At 40.1% G+C, this 12,592-nt stretch overlaps 1 protein-coding gene across 1 annotated transcript in view; it reads left to right on the top strand.

Annotated features, from left to right (window-relative positions):
• Positions 1-12,295, top strand: part of GAD2 (glutamate decarboxylase 2) — a 90,492-nt gene extending 78,197 nt beyond the window's left edge. Inside the window, exons 14-17 of the mRNA XM_030940805.1 lie at positions 123-230; positions 560-649; positions 8,426-8,633; positions 11,768-12,295. Coding sequence (XP_030796665.1) covers positions 123-230; positions 560-649; positions 8,426-8,599 — 372 coding nt within the window. The 3' untranslated portion in view covers positions 8,600-8,633; positions 11,768-12,295. The remainder of the gene's footprint in view (positions 1-122; positions 231-559; positions 650-8,425; positions 8,634-11,767) is intronic.
• The last annotated feature ends 297 nt before the right edge of the window (positions 12,296-12,592 follow it).

Here is a 12,592-nt window from a genome sequence, read left to right as displayed (position 1 = left end):
TGTGTCGGGAAAGTGCCAGACGGGACTGAGACGGAGGCGGCAGGATGACCATCAGTCTCCAGGGAAATCACTTCCTGCGCACTCTTAGCCTGCCTAATGAGCTGTGTCTTTCTCTTACCTAGGGGACTACCGGGTTTGAAGCACATGTTGATAAATGTTTGGAGTTGGCAGAGTATTTATACAACATCATAAAAAACCGAGAAGGATATGAGATGGTGTTTGACGGGAAGGTATGTATTTGGATTTCTACAATCCCAGAAAGTTTAGTCAGTTCCAACCCTCATCACTGATATGATGTAAATGATGTGCTGTCCAGGTAAGTGGGACTGTCACAGAGGGGAGTGGTGGATGATGGGGTAGCTATTCCGCGCTGGAATAAAGACCAAACTCACCAAGTAGTCCATAGAACTTTGTCAAAATCATGCCCTCCAATGGCAATTCCTGATTGAAAAGTGGGAATTGTGTTGTGAACCTGCTGAATACATCGATTTGAAATGTTCTTAGAATTTTCAAAATTGCCAGCCTGGGCCAGATGTGAATCTTCCTTTCCTCTTTGTAGCCTCAGCACACAAATGTCTGCTTCTGGTACATTCCTCCAAGCTTGCGTACTCTGGAAGACAATGAAGAGAGAATGAGTCGCCTCTCAAAGGTCAGTGCTCCAAGTTCCTCTGATACATGTGTGTATTGAGCCTTTCATGTGCACTTCTTCTTTATGACATATGCCTGTGGCCTTAGGAGAGAGCCCACCTGGGTGCATGGGCCCACTCCCGTCTGTGGACTCCCACAGAGCCAGGACGTATAGAACCTGGTATGTGCAGACTTTTTTTCTATTTTTCTTTTTCTTCTTTTTTTTTTTTTTGAGATGGAGTCTCACTCTGTCTCCCAGGTTGCAATGCAGTGGCATGATCTCAGCTCACTGCATCCTCCAGCTCCTGGGTTCAAGCAATTCTCTTGCCTCAGCCTCCTGAGTAGCTGGGAATACAGGCACCCGCCACCATGCCCAGCTAATTTTTGTCTTTTTAATAGAGATGAGGTTTCAATATGTTGGCCAGGCTGGTCTCGAACTCCTGACCTCAGGTGATCTGCCCGCCTTGGCCTCCCAAAGTGCTGAGATTACAGGTGTGAGCCACTGCGCCCGACCTATGCAGACTTTTAACAACTTTATTTGCTTGTTTTCTGAGAGTGAGTTTATGATGTCCTAAAAGAAGTAGTCAGGCGATAACCTTTGCTGGCATTCACAAAGCAGCGAGGACATTGCTGAAGTTCATTGCTGTTCCAAGTGAAATTGGCGCTCAGTTACAAGCACAAAAGAGACTTCAGGTACCAGAAATGGTTAGCAAACAATGCTGCTGCTGACCCTCTTGAGCTGCCAAGATCAAGGCTATCCTGGGGGTGTCCTTAGAGCTGTGATGACCCCCAGAAGGTAGGAGGGCAAAGAGCAATAATAACAGCCACTGTTTTGAGTGTGTATTGTATCCCAGCTCAGCATCAGGTGTTAGGTCACTTAATGCCTCAGAGCAACCTGACATGGGAAGGACTGTCCACCCATCTTGCTGATGGAGAAACTGACATACAGGGAGAAAATGTAACTCCCAAAATCTCACAGAAAGTCTGAGGGCTTGAGCTTTAAATTGTACTGTGGTCAGTAAGACACCCTTTATCTTTCATCCTCTCCTGCTCCTAGCACTTATACACGGGTGAAATATGGCTTACAATGCACATCGAAGCGAGTATGCAGGACCTGTCACCGTGCGAAACTAGGGATGGTCGTGTAGACTTGGATCTCAGAGTTGATTTGGTTGGTTTGGGGGTTCTTTTCGTTTATCATAAAAGAGGGAACCTCCTCCAGTCACTGCCAAGAGCCCCGCAGGCTGTCCCTTCACTGCTCAGGAGTTTGGGCTGCCTCATTGACCTTTGGGAACACTTTAGTTCCTTCTGTGTAAAATGAAGAAGAGAATTTTGTGTAGCTATAAAACCTTCACTGAAGCTTTTACATGTTAACATCTGCCCTTAAGCAACCTAGGATCAAACTCTCATCGGGAGAAAACTTCCACTTGGCTGAGGTCTTTAAACCAAGCCTCCTAATTAGAGTAGTGATTTGCAATCCTGGTCATCCATTAGAATCATCCAGAAACTTTATAAAAGACACTAGTGACCAGGTCTCACCCTGAAAATGTAATCAGATTGTGCTTGGATGGGCCTGGGAATGATTCTGAAAGTTATCCAGATGATTCTAATGTGCAGCTCAGCTAGAGAACCCCTGATCTAGAGGAAAAAATGGAAGAAAGATTCTAGACCCTGGATCCGTGGTGCATGTGTCTGAGGTGGAAGGGGCTGTGGTTGTGTTTGATGATTTAGTGAAGTTGGTTCATTCCTGGAAACCAGGCTCACAGGGTGGGAGGGAATTGAGTAGAGGTCGCATTGGATAAGATGATCAGTGCAGGCAATAACAACGAGAATGGGGGTGCGGGTGTCTGCTGTCATTAAGAGGAAAAAATACATATTTTTCCTGGAATTTTTATGGTATACCTTCATAATGTAAAATTTCTTAACAATGACTTATTTTAACCAGTTAGTTAGAAATTAGATGCCTCCATTCTTCTTGCCTTTCACTTCCTTATTGAACTGACTGACCAGAAAGAGAATCTACAGACTAGTTTGGCTGATTTCATTTGTTGAATCAGCCCATTATCACTGGGCTGAGGAATGGAGCAAGATGGGAGTACAGAATAAAAACACTTTTTTCATCATTTTCTGAACAAAAATCAACTCGGAGACTCCCCTGTTTAAACATCACTCTATAAATGCCTCCTAGGTTTCAGCACCTCGTATGAGCTGTAATGAGGAATAGGGATGGAGATTGTTTCCTGGAGATGGCAATTAGAATATTAGTAAACTGTTTTTATACTGTTGATGATTCAAATACGAAAATCTCCGGGGATTACAAAATGAATTCTCCTGATTTTTCTCCATTTTTATTATTGTAATCAAGATAATTCAGCAATTCAGATTTGAAAACGAAAATAGAACCACATGAATACCAAGTTTAACTTTTGTTCATCTATGCCAATGATTTTTTTCAGACTTTCTGTAAAGTTCTTTATTAAGTGTGACGCCCTTAAAGTATAATGTCCAGGAACCAGTAAAATATTCATACACATGCACACACACAGTCCCAGAGGGAAAAAAACTGAGGTGAAATAATCTGTTGTCCAATATGGTAGTAATAGCCACATGTGGCTATTTATATTTAAATTTAAATCAATTAAAATTAAATTTAAATTCAACTAAAAATTTGGTTCTTCAATCGCACTAGCCACATTTCAGTTGCTCAACTTGTGACCAATGGCTGTTTTATGGGATAGCGCAGATATAGAACATGATGGAGATCACTGCACAGAGTTCTCTTGGTCCATGCCAATATAGACCCAAAATGGGGAAAATGTGGAGTTTCCTGTGCAGTTTATGAGAACCAAAAGAACAAAGTTAAATTCTGGACAAGACAAGGCAGAGAATTACTCTTTGTACCATCTTGCCTGATTCATAGCTGTAGTCCACAGCAGGAACTCAAAAATCATTTGTTAGGCTAAAATTGTATCTTAGTCTGGTTGGGCTGCAAAAACAGACTAATATAGACTAGGTAGCTTATAAACACAGAAATTTATTTTGCACTGTTCTAGAGGCTGGGAAGTCCAAGATCAAGGTCCCTATAGATTCCGTGTTGGGTGGAACCCCTACTTCCTGGTTCATCAATGGCCTTTTTCTCCCTGTATCCTCACATGGCAGAAAGAGGTCAAGGGAGTTCTCTGAGGCCTCTAAGACTGTGCCTTCCTGACCTAATCACCTACCAGAGGCCCCACCTCCTAATATCATCACATTGCGGGGTTAAGATTTCAACATATAAATTTTGGGAGGACAGAAAATTTCCATCTATAGCAAATACCTTAGGCATATTCCAGAATAAGGAAGGGAAACAACATTTAGGAAACCTAACAGTGGCTTGTAAGCCTTTTTCCAGAATGCACTAGTTTGAGGACAAATATTTGGATAACAGAAGTTATAAATAAAGCAGGTACAGTCATACCTTCATGGGGGTGGTAAACACGAGAATCCAGTCAGTGTGCTTCCTGCCCTGTCAGGACTATGATCTTGCAGATGGCGCTTTGTCCCTGAGGCAGTGTAGACGATGAATGTTTGGGGCATTATGGGGATGTGACACCGCACCATGCTTTAGACACAGGGAGGGACAGCAAATAGGCTGTGCCAATGTTTACCAAACAAGAATCAAAAGGGCTGGTCTTTTGAGGACCTCTTCTGTTTCTGGTTCTTCATCTTCTTATTTTAATTTTTGTTATTGTTGATCACTATCTGGTTCTGTCAGCTTTTACAGTCCTACACTGATTGGTGGACTTTTGAAAGGTTAGCAGTGGATTTAATACTAAATTTGTAAGGAAGTAGCCTGGCCTTATATTTAACACAGACTCTTTGAACGTCTGTGTTATTAAATGCAATAGAGGATTTAATTGGTGAAATTTTAGTATTTTAGAATTTTTTTTGTTTTGTTTTTAAGACAGGATCTCACTCTGTTGCCCAGGCTGGAGTACAGTGGTGCCATCTCGGCTCATGCAAACTCCACCTCTTAGGTTCAAGCGATTCTCCCACCTCAGCCTGCTGAGTAGCTGGGATTACAGGTGCACACCACCACACCCAACTAATTTTTATATTTTTTGGTCAGGATGGGGTTGGGACAGGGTTTTACCATGTTGGCCAGGCTGGTCTCAAAATCCTGACCTCAAGTGATCCACTCACCTCAGCCTCCCAAAGTGCTGGGATTACAGGCATGAGCCACCAAGCCTAGCCAATGGTTTAGAATTTCTCATTTAATTATTCTGCTTTTACATTTTTCAAAAATTTCTTGCAGTCTTCCAAAATGTAAAAACAAAGAGGTTTTCTAGGACATAGTGAAAAATACATTTCTGTGATATCTTTTAAGTTTATTTCATGATGCTTTACTATGCACCCTCTTTGAAAGAGACAAATGTGGATTCCAATTATGGAAGAGTCCCCTAGTTACTGCTTTCTAAAGGACTGAAAAAGCTAACGGCACAAGAGAGAAGACAACACCCTAAAATTCTTAAGGCAGCCCCAAAGAGCTCTTGTTGACTACACCTTTAGTGAATTCTTCAACGTGCGACCACTCTTTCTCAACTCACGTTCTTCGTTTAGGAAAACTAAGAATACAACCAAAAAATACAAAAGCCTAGAAATAAGTGAAATCTCTATGTATTTCATCCAATAGACCACCGGGATGGCTAAATAGTAGAAAGGAGAGCTTTATTGGTGATACCAGTTTGCAAACCAGGCAGAGACAGCCTGTAGCATGTGCGGAAGGTGCCCTCTCTTCCAAGAGGGGAAGGGCAGGTTGGGTTTTATGCCTCACAGGGCCTGTAACACACAGTAGAGTCATACATATTCAGTAGGTTTTGGGGAAAAGCTATCCATATTTATGAGGGGAGCTGAGCACATGCAGAATGAGTAAACATATATGTAGCATACATCCCATGTTCACTTCAGGGCAGGGTTTTAGTGTTAAAATGAGGTGGAATTTGGCTCTTTACATCAAAAGGTGAACTGTAGGACATAAACACAGTTTGTGCACCGTGTCTATAAGCTGCTCAAACTGGCTTAAGGTCTGCAGTTGCTTACCAGGAAAGAATGTGTGTAAGGTCAGTCTTCTGTCCAGTCAGAGTTATAGTGGTCTGGGTAGTAAATCAGGGTGAGGAGGGGGTCTCATAGCACCTATTGTTAGGGAATTTCAATCATTAGGAATTTAGCAATTTGCCCTCCAGCCAGGCCCTGAACCCTGGACCCATCTTAGTTGATATGGGAATGTCTATTTTGGCCTCACAGATCACATATATTCATCAGAATAGTCCGAATCTTATTTTCCTTCTTAACTTGCAATGAGTGAATATACCACGAAGTAGATGTTCATGTTCCAGCTAATTTTAGTTCATCTGCATTTTCTGGAAGCAACCAAAAGTCATATGTGTTTAGACAGCTGTGATTTCTGCCAATTCAGCTTGCTTCAGGAACTGAGGGGATTCAATCTTACTTTATGCCAAAATCTGTTTGCTTGTGACTGTTAGCATTAATCTTTTAACCTTTGATTTGCATTCATCTGAAAAGCTAGAGATGATTGTCCTTGATAATTAGTGCCATTCTTCTGTATTTTTGCTTGGATTGCCCATGAAAACTAAATGAGACTTTAATTTACTTAGTAAAGCTCTGTCATTATTTTATCACTTCTAAAGAGCAAGCATGATTTATTACACAAATAAAACTAAGGAATAGTTATGTGACTTGTCCTTAAATTCCTGCAGCCAAGTGGATTTGGAATTCCTTTTCTAATTTGAGATTTATCTTCGCAGGAACCATATTGACTTGACGTGCCTCACAACACAAAGGATAAATTTCATGTCCCTTTGGCTGGAATATTCTAGTAGATCTATTTTCAGAAGTTAATCCCAGACTTGAGATATTTAAATTCTTCTTCTTATTTATTCCCTGGGATGTGTCCGGTGCTCTGCATACATTCTTAATGCTTTAGGTGAAAGAAGGATCAGTCCAGGAGAAACATTCCTCCCCATGGAACAAGGGGTGGGAAGGGATATAATAACTCAACCTAGAGTCAGAAGATCTCAGTGCTGGAATCATCATCCACATTCGTTTTTAGATAAGGAAATTAGGTTCGGAATGAGAAGTGAGGTGAAGTCTATCCGGTGACTTTGTCTTTGGTAACTAACAAATGATTGGACCCAATGGGAACGTTGCTGATTTTATGCATTGGATACTTTGAAGATGAAAACTTCATTACAAACCAATGATTAATTAAGAGTTGATGTTTATAAATCACATGTTCATAACAGCATTCCATTTGAATTGAACTGTCCATTTAAGATAAATCCAGCTATGATCGAAGGCATGGTCTCCATTTTGAACTGAGTTTCTGACCACATGAAACTCAAATAAGTCTAAAAGTTTCTCTGATGTCTATCTACCATTTGCAGCAATGAAGATCAGATATTATATATTTACAAACTCCAGTGATAAATATATGTGGATAGATTATATGTACGGTTAGACATGATTTAAGTTTTTGCCTCTTCCTAGATAGCTGTTTCTATTATGCTACTCTTTATAGCAATAAGAATTTAGGACTCCCCCAACACGTACCAAGCACTGTGCTGGTAAACAACAACAACAAACAGAGTAGAAGACGCTGTGTTTGCCCTCCAGGACCTGACAGTTGAGGTACAGAAAGAAAATGTATTTGCTCAGAAGTAAGAGGATAGTAGGAAATTAGCATATAGTCAGAATCTATGGGGAAGGATCATGGATCATATGTTTACAGCTTAAAGGAAGAGAGCTACTGATGGACACTAGAAGTCAGGAAAGGCTTCATAGCAGTTCTAGGACTGTGGTGGAATCTTGAAGTGTGTGTAGGATATGAACCAGAAGAGAAAAGGGATAGATTCTAAGCACAGAGAACAAGTATGACATAGTGACACTGATGACAAGTGTGAAGGGACAAAAATACGTATAGTAAATTCAAGGGATATTTAATAAAGGAGTCTTGTCAGAGTTGAAGATTCATTTTGGCGAACGGTGGAAGATGAGGCCTCAGAAATGGATGATGAAAGGTCTCTGAACTGAACTAGAGTTTAAACTTAATTTCATACACAATCGAGAACTATCTGAGGCTATAATCAACAATCTGGCATAAATAGAGTATGATCTTGTCTATGGTATGCTATCCTGTCTGTGATATGCAACATATGTTAAGTCCTTGTGGGTTCAGCTTTTTGTCCCAGCTAATTCATTATCACTATTAAGGATTATCTTTCAGTATATCTTACAAAGTGAGGCACTGCAAAAAGAGAACGAAAAGAAACTAGAAAGCTCTAGGGTTTCAAGAAAGTTGCCAAAAGTCTGCTTATCTTCATATATCACCTGATACTGAAACTTACATTTTGGTAACAATCCTCTGAACTGTTTTATTACCAATGTTTTTAAATTTACTGTGGCGGGAAAACACCCCCAAACGTCTTGCTAACCCATTTAGCCTGGGGCCAATACTAGATTCATCTCGTCCTCCCAAAACACTAACTGGAAAGTCAAGGACAAGGTGGCAGGCACCTGATAGTCTATCACTTATTCCTCTTATCACCTGCAGGATCTTGAATGTGTTAAACTGTTCTAGTTCTCTGATCCCAAGAAAACTTGGAGGTAACTCCTTCAAGAGAAAACAAGTAAGATTCCTACTGTTGAGCTAAAAACTAAAGACACTGCTTGCTGTTGGGTTCTTTGACTCAGGGGAGAGTCCCAGGAGAAAGTCACCATGCTGATATGGTCTGTCCCACAGGTGGCTCCAGTGATTAAAGCCAGAATGATGGAGTATGGAACAACAATGGTCAGCTACCAACCGTTGGGAGACAAGGTCAATTTCTTCCGCATGGTCATCTCAAACCCCGCAGCAACTCACCAAGACATTGACTTCCTGATTGAAGAAATAGAACGTCTTGGACAAGATTTATAATAACCTTGCTCACCAAGCTGTTCCACTTCTCTAGGTAGACAATTAAGTTGTCACAAACTGTGTGAATGTATTTGTAGTTTGTTCCAAAGTAAATCTATTTCTATATTGTGGTGTCAAAGTAGAGTAGAGTTTAAAAATTAAACAAAAAAAGACATTGCTCCTTTTAAAAGTCCTTTCTTAAGTTTAGAATACCTCTCTAAGAATTAGTGACAAAAGGCTATATTCTAATCAATCAGGAAAAGCTTAAAATTGTTATAAATACTTCTCTTAATTTTAATATAGTGTGCAAAGCAAACTTTATTTTCACTTCAGACTAGTAGGACTGAATAGTGCCAAATTGCCCCTGAATCATAAAAGGTTCTTTGGGGTGCAGTGAAAAGGATAAAGTAAATATAAAATGTATGTTGACAATAAAAACTCTTGCCTTTTTCATAGTATTAGAAAAAAATTTCTAATTTACCTATAGCAACATTTCAAATGTATTTAAATACATATAATTTTACAAAAGGAAAATATATATATTAAAAAAGATATCCTATTTTGTAACATATAGATTTTTATTTTATATGGGTTATACAAACTGCAGGGGCAGATATAGAAACTAAGCCAGATTTTTTTTCCTTTCTCTTAATGGAGGCACAGTAAAACACTTAGCAAAGTTACTTTGAAACACTGACCCACAAAATTCTTAAAAGGTATTATTCCTTCTTTCTCTACACGTTATGGCTTATCACATCTCTGAAGTTAGTATTTCAAAACAAACACAAAAGAATACTGCAAGTTCTTTAAAATAATTGATCCCATTGGCAATAAGATTCTCTTCCCCTTGAAGTTTTCCACCCTTTTTACTCTTAGCGGACTCACTCTGCAAGTGTGACAAGCCAAGCTTCATCTCAGATTAAATTAGGGTAATTGTCTCTATTCTGCTTTCCAGTTCAGCCTGTTTTGAACAGAAGGTGGATGCTCGTTCTTGAGGCATCTTCCAAATAGTATTCTTTTATTAGGTCATTTGAATTAATTAGAGAAAATAAAAATAAAACCTAATCAGCCTGAGCAAAGAGGAATGAAGCATATTCCCAGAATGTGGTGAGCCCAGAAAATTAAAGTTGGCCTTGGGAGAAGAGATCTCTGTGGGACAATAATGACATCATCCTGGCACCATATTACCACTGTCCAGGAAAGAGAAATTTACCTTCAGGACAGTTGCGCATTTCCATCCCCTCCCCATTCCTCCCCACAAAGTCTCTCCCACCAGACTGCCTACCACTGGGACCCAAAATAAATAATTTATATTCCATGGGTGATTGTTTCTCATCCATGAAATGAGCAGCCTCTCACCCTAGATTTTGAGGCATTATCTTAAGATTTTCCTTTATCCATCTCCCATCAAGATCCAAAGTGACCAGAATGTGCAGAAATAACAAGATCCTTAGAATTCAAAATAGTATTTTTAAAACATCCTTCTTTCCCTGCGAACCTGATAGAAAAACCTGAGCTAACAAAGGCTTCCATAGATATTTATGGGGTCACACATTGTCAGATTCCAAGTGCTGATAGGAGAACAATAGATTCATATGCAAACTGCAAATGCAAATTTAGGAACATTCTCCATTTCTGAATGGACCAGGCAGTTCAATACTCAGACTACAGGTATACAAGGGAAGAGAGAAGACCCTGCCCTTCAACAGGTAGAAATGCCCTACAATATAACATATAGAAATGCCCTATAATATAACCACAGGATCCAGCCATCTGAAATTTTCATAAGCTTCCCCCTACATTATTTCTCCTAGGTTATATGCAAAAACAGTGATAACTTGATATGAACACAGCTTCAGGCCCTTTCTGTCTAGAAAGCAAATGGGTTCACTATGACAATTAGAAGTAAACTCTTTCATCTGTGCCACAGAATTTCATGAAGGAATAACCTTCCATTCTAGGCTTTGTCTAATGGCCAAGCATCCCTTTCCTTTCTCAAAACTGCCTGGCCTGCTGAGAATAAGCACATAGCTGCCCGACTCTCTGGAGCCTCAGGCCCAAAGGTTCCACTTCAGAGACAGAGATGCTAATTGATCCAACCAGCTGTCCTTCTTGGAGAAGACAGTGGGGCCCAATGCCCTGGTGAACCAACCCTGCTCTACTCCAGGATGCTTTATCTTTTGGGTTACAGATCCTAGATTGTGAACTGCTGCTGCTGCTTTTTAGGTTAATGAGATAGTAAAATTTTAAAGGACAATTTGTGCCTATATATGAAATTCCAGCAAAACAATTCTAGCAAAAACAATAGCTCTTCTTCCCCACTCCCCTACCCCTTCCCAGTACTCCTTCAAATTGGCTGAGAGCCTTGCTCAGGCCTGTGCAGGGAAATCCTTGCCAACTGTAGCCCAAAGAAAAAAGCAAATAAAAGCCTAGTAGGTCCCAGTAGTTTAATAAGTCATCTTGAAAGGAGATGTGTAATCAGGTCAGAAGAGAGGGAAGGAGGAAGGGAGGGAGGAGGAGAAAGGAAGGAAGGAAGGAAGGAAGGAAGGAAGGAAGGAAGGAAGGAAGGAAGGAAGGAAGGAAGGAAGGAAGGAAGGAAGGAAGGAAGGAAGGAAGGAAGGAAGGAAGGAAGGAAATGGAGGAAGGAAGGGAGGGAGGGAAGAAGGGAGATTATTTTGAATATTAGCCCAAATTCCCAGTGCCATGGTCTTTATGTGGGCCCATTCTTCACAAATCTTAGAAAAGTTTGGTTTTAGCTTTAATCAGAACTGACAAGGCCATTTTCATTTATACAGCAATATCATGTTTATCATTTAAAATACTTGAACAAACAAGTGTGATATGTCTTTATCTGAGATCTATGCATGGTATGGACTTCATATACCGTCACAGGATGTGAGGAAAGAAAAGGAAATCAATTCTGTCTGACTGTGTTGCCTTTATTATCTTGATAATACTGTCTTGTCACCTCAGATTGGGGTTGTGCACTTTAGATCTGAACTGTACAGTGTTGCAAATCAACATGTGTTCCTGTAAAAGCTTGTACAATATATTATTGATATGTCTTTTTCTGTGTGGTAGCTGTATTGAACTTTGATATTATGAAAACTACATTTGCATCTGTTCCTGTTCTCTCTCTCTCTCTCTCTCTCTCCCCTAACTATATGCCCTCCACATCGGCTCTAATAGAGAACATGCCCTCAGCTAAGCCCCCTACTGAGAAACTTCCTTTGAGAATTGTGCAACTTCAAAAAATGCAAGGTGAACACCACTATGTCTTTGAGAACAGACGTTACCAATTATGGAGTGTCACCAGCTGCCAAAATCGTAGGTGTTGGCTCTGCTGGGCACTGGAGTAGTTGCTAATCTTCAGAATATGGACAAAGAAGGCGCAGGTGTAAATATAGTAGCAGGATGAGGAACCTCAAACTGGGTATCATTTTGCACGTGCTCTTCTGTTCTCAAATGCTAAATGCAAACACTGTGTATTTATTAGTTAGGTGTGCCAAGCTACTGTTCCCAAATTGGTGTTTCTGAATGACATCGACATTCCCCCAACATTACTCATTACTAAAGACAGAAAAAAATAAAAACATAAAATATACCAACATGTGGCAACCTGTTCTTCCTACCAAATATAAACTTGTGTATGATCCAAGTATTTTATCTGTGTTGTCTCTCTAAACCCAAATAAATATGTAAACGTGGACACATCTCAGGCTGTGGATAATTGTTCTGACTTTGTCTCATAGTGGAGATGATTTTCAACAAATTGCTAGAATCAAAGGCCCTTCACTTGCCAAGGAGCTTAAAGTGTCTTTGGGTCTTTTGTGGGGGGAAAAAAAGCTCTTCTGCAGGTGCCTACACTGTAGCTTCTGAAGGATGTCTTTGCCCCACTCTGATTTCTCCTTCAATCAGATCTGATTTTTTTTTAAATATTTTATTATGGAAAATGTCACATACATAAAAAGGTAGAGAAAATAATATAAACTCCTGTGTAGCCTTCACCCAGAT

The sequence above is a fragment of the Rhinopithecus roxellana genome, chromosome 11 (genome assembly GCF_007565055.1).
Source record: "Rhinopithecus roxellana isolate Shanxi Qingling chromosome 11, ASM756505v1, whole genome shotgun sequence".
In the NCBI taxonomy this organism is placed as follows: Eukaryota; Metazoa; Chordata; class Mammalia; order Primates; family Cercopithecidae; genus Rhinopithecus; species Rhinopithecus roxellana.
Note: the sequence above shows the minus strand (reverse complement) of the source record. Positions and strands in the feature narration are given on the sequence as shown.